At 56.5% G+C, this 23,039-nt stretch overlaps 1 protein-coding gene across 1 annotated transcript in view; it reads right to left on the bottom strand.

Annotated features, from left to right (window-relative positions):
• Positions 1-5,610: 5,610 nt before the first annotated feature.
• LOC125433579 (nitric oxide synthase 1 adaptor protein) overlaps positions 5,611-23,039 on the bottom strand; it is a 72,817-nt gene continuing 55,388 nt past the window's right edge. Inside the window, exons 3-10 of the mRNA XM_048498201.1 lie at positions 22,463-22,555; positions 20,866-20,924; positions 19,076-19,182; positions 16,183-16,326; positions 13,884-14,044; positions 12,316-12,483; positions 11,096-11,261; positions 5,611-6,093 (exon numbers count right to left, since the gene is read on the bottom strand). Coding sequence (XP_048354158.1) covers positions 5,702-6,093; positions 11,096-11,261; positions 12,316-12,483; positions 13,884-14,044; positions 16,183-16,326; positions 19,076-19,182; positions 20,866-20,924; positions 22,463-22,555 — 1,290 coding nt within the window. The 3' untranslated portion in view covers positions 5,611-5,701. The remainder of the gene's footprint in view (positions 6,094-11,095; positions 11,262-12,315; positions 12,484-13,883; positions 14,045-16,182; positions 16,327-19,075; positions 19,183-20,865; positions 20,925-22,462; positions 22,556-23,039) is intronic.

The following is a 23,039-nucleotide window of genomic DNA, read 5'->3' as shown; positions in this document are numbered from 1 at the left end:
GGGGGGGTGGGGGGGGGGGGGGGTGGGGGGGGGGGGGGGTGGGGGGGGGGGGGGGTGGGGGGGGGGGGGGGTGGGGGGGGGGGGGGGTGGGGGGGGGGGGGGGTGGGGGGGGGGGGGGGTGGGGGGGGGGGGGGGTGGGGGGGGGGGGGGGTGGGGGGGGGGGGGGGTGGGGGGGGGGGGGGGTGGGGGGGGGGGGGGGTGGGGGGGGGGGGGGGTGGGGGGGGGGGGGGGTGGGGGGGGGGGGGGGTGGGGGGGGGGGGGGGTGGGGGGGGGGGGGGGTGGGGGGGGGGGGGGGTGGGGGGGGGGGGGGGTGGGGGGGGGGGGGGGTGGGGGGGGGGGGGGGTGGGGGGGGGGGGGGGTGGGGGGGGGGGGGGGTGGGGGGGGGGGGGGGTGGGGGGGGGGGGGGGTGGGGGGGGGGGGGGGTGGGGGGGGGGGGGGGTGGGGGGGGGGGGGGGTGGGGGGGGGGGGGGGTGGGGGGGGGGGGGGGTGGGGGGGGGGGGGGGTGGGGGGGGGGGGGGGTGGGGGGGGGGGGGGGTGGGGGGGGGGGGGGGTGGGGGGGGGGGGGGGTGGGGGGGGGGGGGGGTGGGGGGGGGGGGGGGTGGGGGGGGGGGGGGGTGGGGGGGGGGGGGGGTGGGGGGGGGGGGGGGTGGGGGGGGGGGGGGGTGGGGGGGGGGGGGGGTGGGGGGGGGGGGGGGTGGGGGGGGGGGGGGGTGGGGGGGGGGGGGGGTGGGGGGGGGGGGGGGTGGGGGGGGGGGGGGGTGGGGGGGGGGGGGGGTGGGGGGGGGGGGGGGTGGGGGGGGGGGGGGGTGGGGGGGGGGGGGGGTGGGGGGGGGGGGGGGTGGGGGGGGGGGGGGGTGGGGGGGGGGGGGGGTGGGGGGGGGGGGGGGTGGGGGGGGGGGGGGGTGGGGGGGGGGGGGGGTGGGGGGGGGGGGGGGTGGGGGGGGGGGGGGGTGGGGGGGGGGGGGGGTGGGGGGGGGGGGGGGTGGGGGGGGGGGGGGGTGGGGGGGGGGGGGGGTGGGGGGGGGGGGGGGTGGGGGGGGGGGGGGGTGGGGGGGGGGGGGGGTGGGGGGGGGGGGGGGTGGGGGGGGGGGGGGGTGGGGGGGGGGGGGGGTGGGGGGGGGGGGGGGTGGGGGGGGGGGGGGGTGGGGGGGGGGGGGGGTGGGGGGGGGGGGGGGTGGGGGGGGGGGGGGGTGGGGGGGGGGGGGGGTGGGGGGGGGGGGGGGTGGGGGGGGGGGGGGGTGGGGGGGGGGGGGGGTGGGGGGGGGGGGGGGTGGGGGGGGGGGGGGGTGGGGGGGGGGGGGGGTGGGGGGGGGGGGGGGTGGGGGGGGGGGGGGGTGGGGGGGGGGGGGGGTGGGGGGGGGGGGGGGTGGGGGGGGGGGGGGGTGGGGGGGGGGGGGGGTGGGGGGGGGGGGGGGTGGGGGGGGGGGGGGGTGGGGGGGGGGGGGGGTGGGGGGGGGGGGGGGTGGGGGGGGGGGGGGGTGGGGGGGGGGGGGGGTGGGGGGGGGGGGGGGTGGGGGGGGGGGGGGGTGGGGGGGGGGGGGGGTGGGGGGGGGGGGGGGTGGGGGGGGGGGGGGGTGGGGGGGGGGGGGGGTGGGGGGGGGGGGGGGTGGGGGGGGGGGGGGGTGGGGGGGGGGGGGGGTGGGGGGGGGGGGGGGTGGGGGGGGGGGGGGGTGGGGGGGGGGGGGGGTGGGGGGGGGGGGGGGTGGGGGGGGGGGGGGGTGGGGGGGGGGGGGGGTGGGGGGGGGGGGGGGTGGGGGGGGGGGGGGGTGGGGGGGGGGGGGGGTGGGGGGGGGGGGGGGTGGGGGGGGGGGGGGGTGGGGGGGGGGGGGGGTGGGGGGGGGGGGGGGTGGGGGGGGGGGGGGGTGGGGGGGGGGGGGGGTGGGGGGGGGGGGGGGTGGGGGGGGGGGGGGGTGGGGGGGGGGGGGGGTGGGGGGGGGGGGGGGTGGGGGGGGGGGGGGGTGGGGGGGGGGGGGGGTGGGGGGGGGGGGGGGTGGGGGGGGGGGGGGGTGGGGGGGGGGGGGGGTGGGGGGGGGGGGGGGTGGGGGGGGGGGGGGGTGGGGGGGGGGGGGGGTGGGGGGGGGGGGGGGTGGGGGGGGGGGGGGGTGGGGGGGGGGGGGGGTGGGGGGGGGGGGGGGTGGGGGGGGGGGGGGGTGGGGGGGGGGGGGGGTGGGGGGGGGGGGGGGTGGGGGGGGGGGGGGGTGGGGGGGGGGGGGGGTGGGGGGGGGGGGGGGTGGGGGGGGGGGGGGGTGGGGGGGGGGGGGGGTGGGGGGGGGGGGGGGTGGGGGGGGGGGGGGGTGGGGGGGGGGGGGGGTGGGGGGGGGGGGGGGTGGGGGGGGGGGGGGGTGGGGGGGGGGGGGGGTGGGGGGGGGGGGGGGTGGGGGGGGGGGGGGGTGGGGGGGGGGGGGGGTGGGGGGGGGGGGGGGTGGGGGGGGGGGGGGGTGGGGGGGGGGGGGGGTGGGGGGGGGGGGGGGTGGGGGGGGGGGGGGGTGGGGGGGGGGGGGGGTGGGGGGGGGGGGGGGTGGGGGGGGGGGGGGGTGGGGGGGGGGGGGGGTGGGGGGGGGGGGGGGTGGGGGGGGGGGGGGGTGGGGGGGGGGGGGGGTGGGGGGGGGGGGGGGTGGGGGGGGGGGGGGGTGGGGGGGGGGGGGGGTGGGGGGGGGGGGGGGTGGGGGGGGGGGGGGGTGGGGGGGGGGGGGGGTGGGGGGGGGGGGGGGTGGGGGGGGGGGGGGGTGGGGGGGGGGGGGGGTGGGGGGGGGGGGGGGTGGGGGGGGGGGGGGGTGGGGGGGGGGGGGGGTGGGGGGGGGGGGGGGTGGGGGGGGGGGGGGGTGGGGGGGGGGGGGGGTGGGGGGGGGGGGGGGTGGGGGGGGGGGGGGGTGGGGGGGGGGGGGGGTGGGGGGGGGGGGGGGTGGGGGGGGGGGGGGGTGGGGGGGGGGGGGGGTGGGGGGGGGGGGGGGTGGGGGGGGGGGGGGGTGGGGGGGGGGGGGGGTGGGGGGGGGGGGGGGTGGGGGGGGGGGGGGGTGGGGGGGGGGGGGGGTGGGGGGGGGGGGGGGTGGGGGGGGGGGGGGGTGGGGGGGGGGGGGGGTGGGGGGGGGGGGGGGTGGGGGGGGGGGGGGGTGGGGGGGGGGGGGGGTGGGGGGGGGGGGGGGTGGGGGGGGGGGGGGGTGGGGGGGGGGGGGGGTGGGGGGGGGGGGGGGTGGGGGGGGGGGGGGGTGGGGGGGGGGGGGGGTGGGGGGGGGGGGGGGTGGGGGGGGGGGGGGGTGGGGGGGGGGGGGGGTGGGGGGGGGGGGGGGTGGGGGGGGGGGGGGGTGGGGGGGGGGGGGGGTGGGGGGGGGGGGGGGTGGGGGGGGGGGGGGGTGGGGGGGGGGGGGGGTGGGGGGGGGGGGGGGTGGGGGGGGGGGGGGGTGGGGGGGGGGGGGGGTGGGGGGGGGGGGGGGTGGGGGGGGGGGGGGGTGGGGGGGGGGGGGGGTGGGGGGGGGGGGGGGTGGGGGGGGGGGGGGGTGGGGGGGGGGGGGGGTGGGGGGGGGGGGGGGTGGGGGGGGGGGGGGGTGGGGGGGGGGGGGGGTGGGGGGGGGGGGGGGTGGGGGGGGGGGGGGGTGGGGGGGGGGGGGGGTGGGGGGGGGGGGGGGTGGGGGGGGGGGGGGGTGGGGGGGGGGGGGGGTGGGGGGGGGGGGGGGTGGGGGGGGGGGGGGGTGGGGGGGGGGGGGGGTGGGGGGGGGGGGGGGTGGGGGGGGGGGGGGGTGGGGGGGGGGGGGGGTGGGGGGGGGGGGGGGTGGGGGGGGGGGGGGGTGGGGGGGGGGGGGGGTGGGGGGGGGGGGGGGTGGGGGGGGGGGGGGGTGGGGGGGGGGGGGGGTGGGGGGGGGGGGGGGTGGGGGGGGGGGGGGGTGGGGGGGGGGGGGGGTGGGGGGGGGGGGGGGTGGGGGGGGGGGGGGGTGGGGGGGGGGGGGGGTGGGGGGGGGGGGGGGTGGGGGGGGGGGGGGGTGGGGGGGGGGGGGGGTGGGGGGGGGGGGGGGTGGGGGGGGGGGGGGGTGGGGGGGGGGGGGGGTGGGGGGGGGGGGGGGTGGGGGGGGGGGGGGGTGGGGGGGGGGGGGGGTGGGGGGGGGGGGGGGTGGGGGGGGGGGGGGGTGGGGGGGGGGGGGGGTGGGGGGGGGGGGGGGTGGGGGGGGGGGGGGGTGGGGGGGGGGGGGGGTGGGGGGGGGGGGGGGTGGGGGGGGGGGGGGGTGGGGGGGGGGGGGGGGGGGGGGGGGGGGGGTGGGGGGGGGGGGGGGTGGGGGGGTGGGGGGGGGGGGGGGGGGGGGGGTGGGGGGGGGGGGGGGGGGGGGGGGGGGGGGCTGGGGGGGGGGGGGGGGGGGGGGGGGGGGGGGTGGGGGGGGGGGGGGGGGGGGGGGGGGGGGGGGGAGGGGGGGGGGGGGGGGGGGTGACACCTATGTACCTAAACTAACTTCGTATTTGAATTCTGCTTCTGCTAGTTAAAATGATGGGCCAAAACCTATGTCTACCACATCCTTGCCAGTAGAAACACCTTGTTTTCACTTCCCGCTGTTGAGATCTCATTGGCTACAGTCAACATACCTTCAAACTGTTTTAAAAGAAGAAGAAGAAGAGTCTGGATTTATACCCCCTTTTCTCCTGTAAGGAGACTCAAAGGGGCTTACAATCTCCTTTCCCTTCCTCCCTCACAACAAACACCCTGTGAGGAAGGTGGGGCTGAGAGAGCTCCGAAGAACTGTGACTAGCCCAAGGTCACCCACGTGGCATGTGTTGGGAGAGCACAAGCGGATCTGGTTCACCAGATAAGACTCCACAGCTCAAGTTGCAGAGCTGGGAATCAAACCCGGTTCTCCAGATCAGGAGTGCACCTGCTCTTAACCACTACACCACGCTGGCTCTCCAGCAGCCTTTAAGGCTAGAAATTAGAGTTCCTTTTAAAAAAATACAACTATTCTTACAATGCTGAAATTTGAACCAAATGCTAAATTCTGCACCGGGTGTGATGGAGGAATCACAAAACATACACAGCCCTGAGTTCTTGGGACTACACTGGCATATGGCTATTTTCACTTGATAGGAAAACAGTTGCTTTGACATCTGCTGCAGACTCTCAGGTGGCCACAAGAAAGGGAGGAAGTGGCATTTGTTGCTGCGGCCACAATCCCCAATGGGACTTCCTCCTTCTTTCCTGAGAAATCTGTTCCCAGATATCACCCGCAGCTCCGAAGCGGCCTGCAACATGAGATGCGGGCTGGTTCGGGCCCATTTGCAAGGACAGCCAAACCCCAGGGCAGCGTTTCCCAACATTTTTGACGTCACAGTACCCTTGACCTCACTCTTCATATCTCACGGTACCCCTGCCATCCCCCCCACCTTCCCCTCCCAGTGCCCCTGCCTGCCACCCCCACCCCCTTCTCCTCCCAGGGTGAAGGAAAACACTGTGGGGCGGAAGTGGCTGCTGACCTTGTGGCAGGCCTTGCCCCCTGGGCCAGCTCCGTGTCCTTGCTGGCACCAGTGGAAGACACCGCAAAAGTGAGGGGGGGGGGGGCTGGTAGCGTTGCCGCGGTACCCCTGGGACATGCTCACGGCACCCCGGGGTACCACGGAACCCTGGTTGGGAATCACTGCCCCAGGGCATCTTGCCACAGACCTAAGTTGTCTTCTCCAAACCCTCACACCGCAATCTCATCATCCGGGCTGATGTCTTCTGCGCCCCTTATACTGCAATCTCGTCATCCAGGGAGTCCCCCAGCCCCTGCGTGCACAAGACGTTCAGCAGTCGGAGCGGCTCCTCCTGGGCCCACGAGTCCCAGTCCTCGCTCTCGTCTGTGTTGGACTCATACTCGGAGGCAATCCCGGACTCTCGGAATTTGAGGAGCTCCAGGCTGCCCAGGGGGGGCGTGGCGCTGGGGAGGAAGCGGAAGCATTCCAGCTTGGCTAAGCAGTCGCTCCTACCTAAAGGGCTCGTCAGGGAGTTGGCAATGCTGGGGAAGCCGTGGTCCAGCTGGAGCAAGTGGGTGTCCACAGGCATAGGGGTGGTGGGGTCACACAGCATGGGTTGGGCCCCTGTGCGAAAGGTGATCTCCAGCAAACTGTCTTGAGAGCCCACTGAAAAACAGGGAGAGAGGGAGAGAAAGACGCGTCAGATCGTTATCTCTTGAGAAGCAGGTGACTCGTCCACCGATCCGAGAGAGCCCCCGCAGGAGCACTCCTTTCTTCTGAGAAAAGGAACACTCTCTATTTGCCTAGGTCAGTGATGGCGAACCTTTTTGAGACCGAGTGCCCAAATTGCAACCCAAACCCTACTTATTTATCGCAAAGTGCCAACTAGGCAATTTAACCTGAATGCTGAGGTTTTAGTTTAGAAAAAACCAGTTGGCTCCCTCTTCCTCTGCCCCACCCGCTCGAGCAGGGACCACCCTGCTCCAGCCTCCAGCAAGTCCCGTGCGCACCGCTCTGTGCCTCTCTAGCATCTCTGCCTCCTCTGCTCTTCCCCCCCCCCTCGGGCAGCAGCCACCCAGAGCACAGGCACCAGGCCCACCAGCCGAGTCCTCTCTGCTCACCGCAGTGCGCGCACATCATGCTCAGTGGCCCAGGCCAGCCTAGATGTGTGTGGGTGGGTGATTTTCCGCCCCCCCCACGACGAACTCTGTGTGAACGTGCCCACAGAGAGGGCTCAGAGTGCCACCTCTGGCACCCGTGCCACAGGTTCGCCATCACTGGCCTAGGACTTCCCAATAATATTTTCACTGCCCCAATTTCATGCAAAGTCTGATAGCCGGGAACTCATGTCATTTCTTAGGAAATTCAGGAAATTTACTACATGTTGCTTCTGTTCTGTAATGTTTCCCCTTGAACCCAGCCTGGGAGAAGAATGCTTAGACACTTTAAGTAAATCTGGCACGCAACTGCGCATTCGTTTGCTTAGAGTTCTGCATTATACCATCTATCAATCGGCTGACCTCAAGCAATTTTCACTCATCCGTATGCTTAGTCAAATCAATCCTTAAAACCTAAGGGCTAATGTCAGGTGTGGGGGAGAACTTGACTAATGTCCTCTTGGCCATGGATCAGAGAAAGTACCATGTTTCCCCAAATATAAGACAGTGTCTTATATTAATTTTTGCTCCCAAAGATGCGCTATGTCTTATTTTCAGGGGATGTCTTATTTTTCTGTGTCCTGTTCGTCGGGCATGCTTCTAAACAAAAACTTTGCTATGTCTTACTTTCGGGGGATGCATTATATTTCGCACTTCAGCAAAACCTCTACTATGTCTTATTTTTCGGGGATGTCTTATATTAGGGGAAACAGGGTACCTTTTGTGCGAGGGAAGCCCCCAGCTTGTAAGACTATCAAGCAATTGATTATGAAGGCTGATATCAATAGTATCGTGTGCTGGACTTGGCACACTGGCTCTAAGTATGCTCTTCACATGGGAATCCTACTGGCTCTGTGTATGCTCTTCGTATGGGGAAACCCCCACTTGGGAGTTTTATAATCACCAAATACTTGTTTAACCTTACAATCCCAAGATACAGGCAAGCAATTAGGCTTGCAAGATTAAATGCACTACAATTGTGGATTGTAGTGGCCATGCAGCAGGGGCTGATGGGAATTGTAGTCCTTGAGCATCTGATGCACCAGAGTTGGACACCCCGATCTAGGGGTATAGAGTGTTTACTCAAACATGAGAAAAAAAATCACAGCTATACCCCCCCCCCCAAAAGAGTGGGCATATTTGCATAAAAGCTGCTAGTTGTGCCCAATAACAATTTGGGGGGGGGGGGGCATTTTTAAGAGGGTAGTCTTAGGACTTGTCTTTCTTTTGAGCAAATATGGCATTTATTGATCTGTTTAAACTATTGCTCAGCCTATGTCCTCAGCCTAGGTGGGGCCCAAAGTCAGTATCATAAAAAAACAATAAAAATAATATCATTATCATCATCATCATCATTATCACCACCACTAAGTACCACGATTTGAAAATCATGATATAGCAGCTATTGCACAAACCAGCTGAGGTCGTCCCAGTGGTAATCAGCACCTTAGGCACCATTCCAAAAACACTAGGGTGGCACTTGAAACATCTTCAAACCTACAAAATCAGCATCAGTCAGATTCAGAAGGTAGCCCTGCTGGGATCTGCACAAATACTACACCAATACATTACAACATCTTAGGCCTCTGGGGGAGGTTCAAATTGTAAGGAAAGGCCAACAGCGAGCTAAAGAACGGGCAGCTGGGATATTAAACAAAATTAAATAATAATAATACCATAAAAGTAACAATAAACTTAAAAGAAAATTTCAACAAAGTTGAAGAGTTAGTTTTTACACCCTGCTTTTCTCTATCTTTAAGGAGTCTCCAAGTGGTTTACCATCACTTTCCCTTCCCCTCCCCAAACCAGACACCCCCCCTCTTAACATATTTATAACTATAAAAGGCAAGGCATACTGGTGACCACTCACTTCTTAAAGAGCTGCACAGGTGCGTGAGCACAGGGGGTAGGCTGTGCTGACATGAGTGCACTGTATAACGTAAAAGGGGCAGGGCTCACCAACTGCCGCCATCTACAATTAAGAAAGGATTATTGGCAGTGAGTTTTGAAGGAGCTGCGCAGGCGCGAGTGCAGGAGGGGGTCCACCTCTCTTGCCCTGGGAGGATTAGCATCCTGCAAAAGCTTCTACATGCTAAATTATAATGTTTCATGGACAGGGACTGAAATGACCCGCTACGGTTTTCTAGAGCCCGTTGTATTTTTTTTCACACAACGGGCCTTATTGCTGGTATACATACATGCGCCTAGCCCAGCTGAAACCCTAGCATACGGTCTACAGCAGTTAGATAACGTTGCTGCCGCCCTCCCTCCTTGCACCCCATTCAGCCTTACTCCGAACGCCAAATCCAGTTTTACAGCGTGGCCAGGAAGCCTGGCCTCATTCCAAAGTACAGAAGTAAATCACTGAAAAAAGCCCAGATCTGGGTAAGAGCTGACTGCCTTAGCAAGAGAGAAGCTTTATTTGGCAGAGCACTGGGGTCGGGGTGGGTGGGGGTCCTTTTGCTGGGCGCCTGGGGAGATGTATGTTTAGAAGACAGCATTCAAGTCTTGCCCTCTTCTGCTTAGTTACTGATCGACTGATTGGTGGCCAAAGCAGGAGCTTTGCCTAATTCACATCCACTCTCTTAAGAAGATTCCAGCTTCACAGTTTTCAGTTTTTCACTTGAATTCTCCTTTCCAACTTGAACACTTGTCTCAGAGAGGCTGTGGGCTTTGGGGGAAGGTTTCCTGTGCCAATGGAACTATAAATGGGGCAGGGCAATACAAATACTAGGGGTCGTGTTCCCTTGAGTCTCCGCCTGTCAAAATGGTATTCACCAGAGAGGATCCCCATCTGCAAAGTTCCCAGGAAGGTGTTACTGGGCACATTAAGCTCCTCCAAGCAGAACAGGATGTTGTATTTCATACGTTCCTCCTTCTCCTTACTGTATTGTGCTTGCACAGGGAGGGGTGGTGAATGATGTCACCAGAGAGGCATGCCTGTTCATTGGTTGACTGCTCCCAACATGGGTGCAAGGAGTCTTACAGGGGCCTTCAATGCGGTTGCAATGTGCTCAGCTCCCCGGAGGTGGCTCTTTTTGGCCATTTCTCTCTCTCTCTCTCTCTCTCTCTCTCTCTCTCTCTCTCTCTCTCTCTCTTTTATTTTTAATGAGCACGTCATGGAATCCAACATAAATCATGTGCTGCCTGCAGAACGTGTTTATTCTCACAGGCCTTGTGTCATTATTAAGCGCAAGTCAGCCTGAATCAGTTAGGGCTCACTGATTCTGCTAATTACTTCCTGTACCCACTCCAAATAGGCATTTTTCTTTCTCGCTGTTTTAATGCACAGTTGGTGTCCTAGAGAAGTTTTCTGCACCGTGAACCAGTCCTAACAGCGGCAACAATAAGTTCTCCCGAAGAGCCGTCAGTCTGCCATCAATCCTGTAACTGGCAACCCACACTTGGCCTGCACAATTTGGCTAACTTATCAAAGGAACATCATGAAATAGGCAATTCTGCAGGAGCACGGCTTTTTGATCCATACAGGATATAAGTTCTCAGTACGGTGAGGTGTATGAACCTCTCAGATCTGAATTCAGTGAGATCTTTTCTGTATATGTTTTCCGGAAGAGATTTAGAATTAGGATTCACTCATTGATTTCATACAGACACAGTAGAACTGGGTCCCTGTGTCACAGTAGTTCCTGACCCCAGGGACGGGTGATCGGCCTTGACCAGAGCCAGGGATTTTAGTTTAGTTTTAGATAACGGAATTGGATTTCACGAGGCCACATTCTAAACTGGACAGATAGGTCTTAATTGCCAAGGACGCTCAGGTGGGGGTCATCTCCCGCACTGACTCTGTTCGACACCTGATCAAATGATCTAGATGAGCCAATTCGATAAAACCCGAGACTATCTTAAGAAGAAGAAAAGTTTGGATTTATATCCCCCCTTTCTCTCCTGCAGGAGACTCAAAGGGGCTTACAATCTCCTTGCCCTTCCCCCCTCACAACAAACACCCTGTGAGGTAGGGGGGGCTGAGAGAGCTCCGAGAAGCTGTGACTAGCCCAAGGTCACCCAGCTGGCATGTGTGGGAGTGTACAGGCTAATCTGAATTCCCCAGATAAGCCTCCATAGCTCAGGTGGCAGAGCTGGGAATCAAACCCGGTTCCTCCAGATTAGATATACGAGCTCTTAACCTCCTACGCCACTGCTGCTAGAGATTCTAATAGAGATTCTATTCTAAAGAGATTCATTCATAAAGGATTGTTCTTAAGATTTTCTTCTTGTTCTTTTTATTCTTCTGCCTAGGGTGAATAGCCTCGTATTGTGTTGTTTTTATACTTGGAACTGTCTGGAGCTGGGAGAGGACTGATTTTATCATTCCTTTTTCTTTCTTTTCCATAAAATTAAAGACCCCCTGTTTTCGAACCTATGTTACCGGTAAGGCACCCGGCTTTGGGAAACCTTTTCACACGATGTCCGACCACATCCGTGGTGCGGATGTAAAACAAGAAGCCGCGGCAGGAGGAAACCACCCCAGGGACAGAGAGGGAAGCTCTTACTGGTCTGGGGTCCCAACAGCTTTGCCTCCAGTTCCTGCACCTGCTTCACTAAAAGGGAAATGTGCCGGAGGAGGTCCTTGTTTTGCAGCAGGAGTTGGTGCACCCGGGCTTGGGCTTCAAGACGGGCTGCGGCCTCAGACGCCAGCTGGTCCTTTAGCAAATGCACCTGTGGGAAGACACAGGAGAAGGCCACTAGTTTGGAGGAAGTGCGGTTGCTGTAAGCTGGGCTGCACGGACATGTAGACACATGTTTTTATGAATAGGTAAATGTACAATTTGGCCGCATACCATCCAGGCCAGACTGCTCGGTGGTGGTGGTGGCTGAGGAGAGATGGCTCTGCTTGAAACCAAGCCTGCCATCTTTGAAAGAGCTACCAGGAGTGGCATCTCTCCAAGGATTCAACATTTACTAATTAGGACTAAGGAACCCAAAGCAGAGGTGGTGTGCTCATGGGGACATGTGGGGGTCACATGTCCCCGGGCGCACGCCAGCTGGTCACATGGGGGGCAGAGAATTGCCCCCCTCACTTCGGCCCCGCCCCGCCAGGCTACTCCTTCGGCCGGCAGAGCCCCTGCTGACTAAAGGAGCAGCCTGGTGGGGTGGGGCCGAGAGGCAGAGTGCAGCAGGTTCCCACTGGCTAAGGTAAGTGGGGCGGGGGGGGGGCGATCGCGGGGGCGGCACTCGGAGCAGGTGTTGCCCTGGGCGCCATTCCCCCCCCCACACACACCTCTGACCAAAAGTCATTGTAATAAATCACATCCTCCCCCCACCCCAAATAAAAACAACGGCAGAACTCTAAAGATGTAGTCAAGGGACCGAAGTCTCAAAAACAGAAGGCTCCTTAGCTAAGTAGAAAGACGGGGAAAATTGACTGACAGACGTTAACAGTTCAAAACTTGACAATACGAAAGAACATATCCAACAGACATCATTGCAAACAGATGTTTTTTTTGTCCAAGTGCTAAGAACGTGCAAGACTGTTTTTCATGACCAAACTCGGAGTGCCAGTGCCATGTTAATAACCCCCCACTATACCACTATTGCCTGACCCCGTTGCACGGGCGAGTCATAAACAGAACCAAGATCCCGGACCTCCGCCCTGTCTAGCTCAGCCCTCTAGTGCAGAATGTGAAATTTCATCAGCTCCTTCTGCTCAGGGCATGAGCAGAGGGATTTCTCTGCGCTTCCCTCCTGCGGTCTCCAAAGCATGGATACTAACCTGGGCCACAGCGACTTCGGTCTGCTGCTGTTGCTGCTGCAAGAGCTGTTGCAGAAGTTGCATTTGGTGGTGAGCTGACAGAGGGACCCCTGGCTCGGGTAACTGGGCAGTAGAAGGCAGCAGCATCTTGGATGAAGCCAGAAGGCTATTATCTGGATTAAGCAAGCCCTGAAAAACACAAACAGATGCAGGAATGGTGAGGGTACTCTTCACCCAATGCCCAGCCTCCCTACCTCTGAAAATGAAAATTCTCAATACTAACCTCAGAGCTCAGACCAACTGTATTTCTCCCCAATGCACAGACCCATACTTAGCAGGAGATATCAGCAATGGAGTACGTTTCTCTGTTCTTCCTTGCTACCCACTCTTTCTCTCCTTCCTTGCTTCTCTCTACTTTCTTGAATCTCTCTTTCTCTCCTTCCTCGCTTCCCTTTCTCTCCTTTGCTTCTCTCCTTCTTTGCTTCTCTCTCTCCACTTTCTTGTGTCGCTCTTTCTCTCCTTCCTTGCTTCCTTCTTTCTCTCCTTTGTTTCTCGCTCTCCTTCCTTGCTTCTCTCTCTCTCCACTTTCTTGAGTCTTTCTCTCCTTCCTCGCTTCCCTCTTTCTCTTTGTTTCTCTCTCTCCTTTTTTGCTTCTCTTCTTCCTTCTCTCTCCTTTCTTGTTTCTCTCCTTCCTCGCTTATCTCTCTACTTTCTTGCGTCGCTCTGTCTCCTTCCTTGCTTCCCTCTCTTTCTCTCCTTCCTTGATTCTCTCTCTTCTTCCTTCTTTCTTCCTTCTCTCCCTTCTTCCTTCCTTCTCTCTCCTTCCTTACATCTCTCTATTCTTCCTTGCTTCCCTGTCTCTCCATTCTTGTTTCTCTCGCTCCTTCCTTGCTTTTCTCTCTCCCTCCTTTTCCTTGGTTGTCTCTCTCTCTCCTTCCTTAGTTCTCTCTCTCTTTCCTTGGTTCTCTCTCCATCCTTTCCTTTTCCCTTTCCAGATCACAGACCCCATCTTTCCTAGAACATCATAACATTACTACCAATTTTATTAGATCTCAAGAGCACAAAAAAAGGAGTTCCCCTCCCAGACACTATCTCAGCCTTCACAGGTTTTTCTTTTCCAATAATGGGGAAAAATTATGAGAACTGGCTTCTTTTCGGGGTGGGAGAGAGGAATTTTAATAGGGAGATGATCAGTCATTGAAAAGATTCCTTGGAGTAGAAATGTCTAATTTAAAGATTGTCCTTATTTTATGCCTGAGCTGCATATGAATGGAGACACTTGTGTGGAACTATTTCGGAGAACACAGGTGTTGCTTTAGTATAGTTATCTAAAAAATGGGTGTCTGAAGTGGGGGGGGGGGGTGCAAGTTTAATTCTTGCCCCAGATGCCACTTTGTGTATCTATGCCCCTGCCCCTGATATCTGGATGACTCAAGTTAATTGCTTGCGTTATCTGGGACCCTCTGTTCTGTAATCCAGTTGGGGACTTCCCACCCTAGCTTCCTGATTTTCAGAGCAGGGGACCATCTCTTGCTCCTTCACCCCGGGGGTTTCTTCAGTTCTGGATTTGTGCACAGGGACAAGCATACCTTGTGGCAGGACAGGGAGGGCGACTCCCTGCCGACAGCATCGAGGTCTGTCACTCCCCTGTTGAACTCCAAGTGGTTGCTCCCAGGCAGCCCGACGTCCACAGCATCAATGTCAGTCTCCTCGGCAGTGCTCACAGGGGGCCCTTCAGACACACTGCTGGCTGCAGTAGATTCAATGGCATTACCAATGGGGCAAGTTCAGCTCACCCTCTCTTTGCCTCTCCCTGGATCAGTGGCGTACGGCCAAGTGCATGCCTTTTGGTCACATGACAACCAGCCCCCCCCCCCCCACTTTGCCACAGGCTGGCTCAGGAGCGGCCTGCAGGACAGCAGGGGAGGGGGTGAGGCTCGGCGGCAATGATGACTTCCTGGGCCGCCCCCCTCCACCAAGCCCCGCCCCCAGCCTCTGTGCAGGCCGATTTTGAAAAACTGGCCTGCACAGAGCGTGGGGCCACACCCTCAAGCATGGGAGGGGTGCCCGGAGAAGGAGTTGTCTCTGGGTGCCATTTCCCCCGATACGCATCTGCCCTGCATTTAAGCATTCTTTTAAAAAGAATTAAGGCCTTGGCAGACAGTCAAGAGAAGTCCAGTGCCTCCTTAAATATCAACAATATGTGTTCCACCGGAGGCTTTTGTAAGACAGAGCTCACTTTTTCAGATACAATATCAATGAGTGGCAATGGACGGCAGGGAGGGTTTTTGGCTCAGTGGTAGAGCATCTGCTTTGCCCACCCAAGGTCCCAGGTTCGAGCCCTGGCATCGCCAGCTAAAACGATCAGCGGTAAGTGGTGTGAATGACCTCTAACTAAGGTCCTGAAGAATTGCTACCAATCCGAGTAGACAATACTGACAAAGTCTTTCACAGCTAAAATAAACTGTCTGGTGTGTTTTCCAGGCTGTGTGACCGTGGCCTGGTACTTTCAGTTCCGAACGTTTTGCTCTCATCTGTGGCTGGCTCCACACTGTGCCACAGAAAGAAACGAATCTCACCATGACATGCTTCTGAAGATACTGTCCATAGATGTGCGGCGAAACTGGTTGAAGGCAGCTATGGTTCCTTATCTAACTTGCCAGCCTCCTGATTTTGACCCCCTCTTCCTCCCCGCCAACTGCAGTAAATTAATTATAATGGCATGAGGGACGTTGACTTAATTAGGGCCTTTCCTGCCTGAACCATATTAGTATTTTAAATTTATTGGCCGCCATCTTTGGTAATAGGAATACTTTAATTTTTTAAAGATTTTTTTATCATCTAGTGTTGTTGTTGAATTGTACACTGAACCATTCTATAAGTTATTTTCATTATGTTAGCTGCTCTGAGCCCGGCCATTGGTTGGGAAAAGGCAGTGTAGCAAGTTTAATAAAGTAAGACTATCAGTCTTAAAGGTAAAGTTTCCCCTTCAGTCGTGTTCGACATTGGGGTACCACTGCAAGCAGTGATTTCATAGGTAAGCCATTTTTGTGGGGTCGTTTGCCATTGCTTTCCCCAGCTATTCTTTACCCCCAGCTATGAGCTAGGTCACGGGTCTGCTATTGGCCATGCTGGCAGGGGCTGATGGGAATTGTAGTCCATGAATATTTGGAGAGCCACAGGTTGCAGGCCCCTGGTCCACAAAACCCCCAAAGGCAGACAATGCTGATGGCGATGGACCAAGGGTCAGATTCAGTAGAGGTAGGGGAAAGGCACAAAAACAAGGCCTGCTGCCGCTCCCGCTCTTCCAGTAGCCGCGCCTGCTCGTGGCCTCTGATAGAGGTGGGAGGACCCCCTTGGAAGCTTGTGGTGCCCGGGGGCATGGGATACCCCATGTCCCCTTGGGCTGTACGCCCCTGCCTGTAGCATTCTCACTGATGTGGAGGGGGGCAATGGAGTCAGCAAGGGCAGAGAAAGGGATGCACATTCTTCATTTTGTACATTCCTGTACTTGTACGGAAGATCCTCCCCATTCAGACTGGAGGGGGGCATCATTCTGAGCAAGTCATTCACCACTCCATGGGACTTTTTGACAACTCTTTTGCACCAAGCTTAGCAGAGCCTTTATGGAAGGCTTGAGTTTTGTTTGTGTCGTGGTAGCATTCATGCCCCCGTGAGGACCTGAAGTGGCTTACATCATCTCCCCACCTCCATTTTATCTTCACAACATCCCTGTGAGGCAGGCTAGGCTGAGAGTGACCGGCCCCAGGTCACCTAGTGAGCTTCTACCGCAAAGCAGGGATTCAGCCCTGGGTCTCCCAAGTCCTAGTCCGAAACTAACCCCGACACCTGCGGAGGCCGATATTAACCTCCTACTTAGTCACGTACCTGGTGCCCCCAAGTCCTCACCGTCCTTCTCACTCTGGCTGTCTTCCTGGCCGTCTGCGTTCTGATGAGTGTGTTGTAGGCTCAGCTTGTGGCAGACCTCAAACGCTTGCCCCACAGTTCGAACAATGCGCATAGCTTGACTCTGTAGAAAGAGAAGAAAGGACGCCTGAATGTCTGCTGGAATCTCCCAAGACCTGAAGAACACCCAAGACTTGAAGAGCTCTTGCCAAGCAAAGGCTGGGGAGGAAAACTCTATGCTACTCTGATGAGATAGGTCAGATGCCTAGAACTAGCTGTAGCCAGAGGTCAATGGTGAATGACAGCAGAGTCTGTCACTCAGGCAACATGGGGAAGAACATGTAGCTCCTTTGTACCCAGACTGAAGACCTACAGTGGACCTCACAAGTTCCTGAACCAAAGAAGAACGTTCACTTCGGCTAGATGCAGTTCCCTACCCTCTTCTGTAACAGAGGGCAGATTCAAGAGAATCCCATTTGAAAAGAGGTTACGCTCCTGCTTTTCGGAAGAAATTGATACTTTCAAGAACATGTTTTTTAGATGCCCGTTTTACAAAAAGCCTCGGGAGGAACTTCTTGATCCAGTGTTGGCCGATTCAGCTGACATGAATGAAAAAGGCAAACTGGAATACATGCGAATGGGTAGGGATTGCAGAGTTACCAGCATAATAGAACGGTTCTGTTCAATAATTTGCAAACTTAGAAGGAAACAGTAAGTGGACGGATATTAAGGGGTGGTGTGTCATTCAAACATATTGTCATTTTACACAGTACTAAATGTAGTATTTTACCTAGAAAGAAGGAATTTTATACACCACTTTTAGGAAGTATTCTTTTAGAAGTTACAGTTTTAATCTTTGTAAATATTGTATTTTTGCTGATATAGATTAATGACTGTAAGGGGCAGGCCTAGATGTCTTCACTAGAAACATGCTGCAGTGAGGATGTTGGAACCTGGATGAAAATATGCCGATTCTTTTGAAACTTGGTTGTATCTAGATTACATTTTCAGTGGGAATTCGGCCAAAGAGAAAAATGACTGTAATAAATTGATCAATACATTGCTCAATTGATCAATCGATCGATTGAGTTCCTGAACCCAAAAGGTCCTCAGCAAAAGACTGCGGTTGGAAACAAACCAGCCTCTGCTCCTTTTCTCCCAGGGGTGTGCACTCCTCTAGGGATGTGTAGGGATGTGTAAACTTGCCTTCTAGTCTGATGGAAGGGCTATAAAGTATCTATGGGCACTTTCGCACAAGCAGAATGATGCACTTTTCAATACACTTTCACAATTGTTTGAGGGGGGATTTTGCTATTGGTGCTTTGATTGTCTGTTCCTGAATGGCAGGGAATTGGACTTGATGGCCCTTGTGGTCTCTTCCAACTTTATGATTCCATTATTCTATTTTACACATCAAAATCCAACTGCAAAATGCATTGAAACTGGATTGAAAGTGCATTATTCTGCATGTGCGAAAGTGCCCTATGTCTTATCTGCCAGGCTGCTGATACTCCAAAAGCAGAGCAGATGGGAGAAGGACAATATCTGGAGGAAGCCCTTTTCTCACCTGGCCAGATGGATTAAAGCAGTCAAAACCAGCTAATAGGAGTCCAGGTTATCACTTCTGCATTGACAGAGAAGGGAGCCTTTCCCCCAGGGATTGCGGACTACAAATGAGTTGTTCAGCATTTGGCTCGTGTTCTCGATGCTATCTATATTTCAACAGACATTTGTGGGTTCCCTCTACAACTCCAAGGAAGAAAATCCTGCATTTCCTATAGCTTGTTCACAACCTCCACCTCAAAACTGATTCACACATTCAGGGAAGTGAGGTAGCAAAGTGCTTGGATGGTAGTTGCTAGGTTCCTGCTTGGGAAAGCTCTTGTTTAAAAAATTCACTGCAAACCCCCACCCTTGGCAAAGAAAAGGCACATGAAGGTGATATCCTCACTGACGATTAATCCTGGGATAGTCACCCGAAATATCCAGGTTCCCTAGAGATCTCCTCGCAGCCGAACCGCAGAACACAGATCAGTCCCATTTCTGGCATTCTGCGCCCCCCTATACTTCAATCAATGGTAGAGATTTTCCTGGACCTGCTTGTATATGCACCTTTTTTTGAAAAAAACACTCCAATGGGAGCTAATAGGAGATGGGGGCTACATATTGAGGGTCCATTACTTTGGCCCCCATGAACCAAACTTCACCAAACCTGGGTGGTATCATCAGGAGGGGCTCCTAAAGATACTCTGAAATTTTGGTGCTGCTAGCTTAATAATTGCACCCCTGACAGCAGACACCCCCCCCTCCAAGGGGCAGGCCTAGACGTCTTCACTAGAAACATGCTGCAGTGAGGATGTTGGAACCTGGATGAGAAGGTGCCGATTCTTTTGAAACTTGGTTGTATCTAGATTAAATTTTCAGTGGGAATTCGGCCAAAGAGAAAAATGTGTTTGCTTTCTAATTGCGTGGAGCTTTCATACAGAAAAAAACCATTCCAAGCTAGAACCCAGAATTTGCACCTTGAAGCAGTGCAGACGGTTCTACCACGCCAAGGTTCTGCTGCCTCTTTCAGGCCCCTTTCGCACATGCAGAATAATGCACTCAATCCACTTTCACTGCACTTTACAGCTGTGCATTTTATTGTGCAGAATAGCAAAATCCATTAGCAAACAATTGTGAAAGTAGATTGAAAGTGCACTATTCTGCATGTGCGGAAGGGGCCTCTCTTGCACATAGGAACTAGGACTAACTACTATTCCTTGCTGGCAGAGGATGCCGTTTGAGTCGAAGTAGAGAATAACTCTACAGGGCTGCTCAATTTGCTCTGGAGGCAGCAGTGGGACCTAGATTTGCCCCTTGGTCAGCGGGCCAATCTTCTTTGACTTGAAGACATTGCAGCGGAAGATATTGCTTGAGCCGTCTCTGGCAATGTAGCTGAAGATCTTCAGGTCCTGGGAATCATGGGACACGTAGAATATTCTGTGGGAACAACAACAATACATAAGAGTCTCCCTGTCAACAAGTCATAGTGAATGCACGAACAACCAATGTACACTTGATTCTTCTTTAAACAAGCACATATTCAATACACGCACTAGACACATGTTGAAATTGCACATTTGTGCAGGCACTGGTCCCTAGTTTCATTCATAAAGTGTACATGCAATCATTCTTTCTTATAAACAGACGTAGGCATCTACCTGCATGCCTACCTGCGGAGTGCACATGCATTCTATGTAACAGTTGAACAGGACTTTTGTGAATGAGAAAACTAGTTTTTATGCCATGTTGCTAGGAACTGTGCTGAAATCAATGTCTTATTTTAGAGCATAGGTGTCAAACTCGAGGCCCTCCAGATGTTATGGATTACAGTTCCCATCATCCCTTGCCAGCATGATGCTGGCAGGGGATGATGGGAACTGTAATCCATAACATCTGGAGGGCGGCGAGTTTGACACCTGTGTTTTAGAGTAAGCCTTGAATGTGGGTTATCTGGTAACAATGGAAGAGACTAGGCTTCGTACAGAATTGCACGTTCAGAAGCAACGCTGAGGGATTTTCCATATTAACTGTTTTAGATCAATAATTCTGCCATTGTTATATACAGACAGATGAAATTGCTCAGGGTTGCTCTTCTGTAGGTGGGATAGTAAATTCTCCTGCCATGAGGTGTCTTGCATTTTGATCTCAAAACATTTCCTTTTGTAACTGTACACATATCAGTCACTGTAAAAATCCGAGTGGGTGAATATTACAGGCACCTACTGGTTGTTACGAATGGTGAAATGTAACAGCTTTTGGATTTTTTAAAATTGATTCATAAAATCAGTACAAGGGTATACCTGAGCTTCTCCGGTTCTACACTAAAAAACACCAACCAGGCTACCGTCTACCTATACAACAACCTGCTGACACATCATTCTCATTTTGCTTTTTGAATCATTATTATTTAGTTCTCTCTCTGCCCCTGGAGAGAATATTTATTTATTTGACTGCCATGGTCTAACAAGGCTTCCAATTCATAAGAGAGCCACGTCAAAACAGCCTCCCTCCATCTGTCCGGGCCCTGCGGGACCTTGGTGAGTTTCGCAGGGCCTGTAAGACTGAGCTGTTCCGCCGGGCTTTGGGGTGGGGGTCAGCTGCTGAGGGTGCCCCCGGTCCCCTCCCCTCCTCCGCTTGTTCTCTGTTTATTATGTGGCCCATTTAGGGGGGGACCTTTTGGGGTTCCCCGAGGGGGGGTCGGTTTTAGTTCTCGGATGCTGGCTGTATTGCTGTTATTGGTTTTAATAAGGAGACAGGGCTTGTATTATAGTTGTACTGGTTTTTAACTTTCCCCTGTCTGCATATATTTATTTGTACGCCGCCCTGAGCCCTCCGGGGAAGGGCGGTATAAAAACCCAATAACAAACAAACAAATAAATAATGACAACAGTAAAAGTTAACAGCAGCCAGCCACAAAAATACTTCCCTTTCTGTGATTAAATCTTCCCTTTCTGTACTTCCCTTTCTGTGCTTTCTTCCAGGCGGCCTGAATGTCTTCCAGTTCAATATTCCTTCTGCCCACCCAAAACTCACCAACTCTGTGCAGTCTGCTACTGGTTAACCTTGGCCTTCTTACTAGAAGCCAGCTTCGGGAAACCTTCCCTGCTCACAAGCTCTCACCTGTAGATTGGGTCGTGCATCACCAGTAGCTTGGTCTCATCCCAGTCCCATTCTTTCTTCTAGGGAAAAAAAAGAGAGCCACAGGTGAGCGGGAGGGAGGCCTCACCAACCAAATACATGGAGATGCTTTTATGCAGTATTGCCTTAACTGCAATCCCTAACCATTCGTAGGGTCTGAGTGTTTTCGTAACATACAATGCAGTCCTAAGTGTGTTTACTCGGACGTAAGTCCCACTGTGCTCAACGGAGCTTACTGCTTAGGACTCAGTCCAGTAGTACACTCCTAAGCAGAGCTGCAACACTGGGGGTGTTGTGGGTTTTCCGGGTTGCATGGCCGTGTTCCAGAAGCATTTTCTCCTGACGTTTCGCCTGCATCTGTGGCTGGAATCTTCAGATGCTCTGAAGATGCCAGCCACAAATGCAGGAGAAACATTGGGGAAAATGCTACTGGATCACAGCTATACAACCCGGAAAACCCACAACACCCTAGTGATTCCAGCAGTGAAAGCCTTCAACAATATAGAGATACAACACTTCCAAATTCAGAGCCCTTCGGGGATGGGGCGGTATGGGGTATGGGGCGGTATGGGGCGGTATAAAAGCCTAAATAAATAAATAAATAAAATAAATTAATGTCAGTGGACTTAAAAAGGGTTAAGGCTACATTTCCTAGTTACTTTAAAAGAGTTAAGGCTACCCCTATGCATTTCCTAGTTACTTTAAACAAGGTGCGTCCAAACGTTTCTTTAACAAGAGTTATTTCTGAGTAATGAAATCTATCCCAAGCAAGTTCTCCCTCCCAAGAATGCTACCGAACTTTGGCCTGTCCTAGAATCAGAATGTGAACTAGGAAGAGAACCAGAAACAAACCTAAATCTATGAAATAAATGTTTTCTATATATAAAAAAATCCTACAGCAGAACTTTTAGCAAGTTTGTCCTGGGGCTTCCAGAGGATACAGCAAGCTAGCAAGGAACCAGCAGCTTGTTGGTGACTCTGCCTCAGAGCATGGAACACCAACCCTGTAAAGAAGGCTGGCTGAGGACCACTGGTTCCAGATCACGCAGCAAAACCTTCCATGGCAGACTGGGGATGCTGGAAAGCTGAAGCAAGTCAGAGCACCAAAAAACTAAATCATAATTTGATTCAGAGTGAGGCAGTTTCATATGTCCATATACACAGGAATTATCAAATGACCGTTAGCTAAAGCTTGTAGAATAGTATACATTTGGAACAAGTAAAATGTTCTTCTTTTAAAAATTTCACTGATTCAAAAAGAAAAGAAAGAAAATATTTCAAAGGAGTGGGGGCAGTGGTGGGATTCAGCCGGTTCGCACCACTTTGGCAGAACCGGTTGTTAAAATGGTGCTTGTAAATAACCAGTTGTTAAATTATTTGAATCCCACCACTGAGGGGGGGGGTCACCCCCCCCCCCCGAGGTCTCTTGAGCATGCTGGCACATACACATCACATACATGAAATAGGAAGGGCTTCAAGGAGTTCAATTCAAAACACAGAATGCCCGGGGGTGGCCCTAAAGTCCCCCCCCCATCCCCAGACAGAATTCCACATGCCATGCGAGAAACCAGCAACACACCTTCTTTTTCTTCTTCAGCACCACTTTCACACCATCCACAGACACCATCAGAATCACCTTTTTCTTCTTTATGCTTTTGGCTTTGAACTCATACTGTGGGAGAAAAACACAGAGGAAATTAACTGCCTTTCGTTCAGTTCAGTTCTCTCTCCCCTCTGCCACCACCTATCTGTTCCGGGGACCTCCTGGTGGCCCTGTCCTGGCGACCACATTTCCGACAAGCACTGCAGTCAGGATCTGTCAACCTCTCCCCAATAACCAGCCTCTTGGGTTCAGAAATCGGTTTATTGGAGGGACACTGCAAACAACCCGCAAACAAATCTTGCGGGGGGGAGGGGGGTTGCGGCTTCCACCTGAGGGGTGTGGGGGGCAATTTTGTGCCTCCCACCTGATCAAAAGAGTGGCACCCGGGGATAATTTCAACCATTTATTTACAGTCAACAACCAGTACAACAAAACAAATATGCATCAATTTCACAGTGCCATTAGCATAAACTATGTGTACAAAAATACACTAAAAGCACAGATCAAGGATAATACGGAATCTAGGGAATATACAAGGGGGATATTCGCGTGA

Source organism: Sphaerodactylus townsendi, linkage group LG05 (genome assembly GCF_021028975.2).
Source record: "Sphaerodactylus townsendi isolate TG3544 linkage group LG05, MPM_Stown_v2.3, whole genome shotgun sequence".
Classification (NCBI taxonomy): Eukaryota; Metazoa; Chordata; class Lepidosauria; order Squamata; family Sphaerodactylidae; genus Sphaerodactylus; species Sphaerodactylus townsendi.
This window is presented reverse-complemented; position numbering and strand designations above follow the sequence as displayed.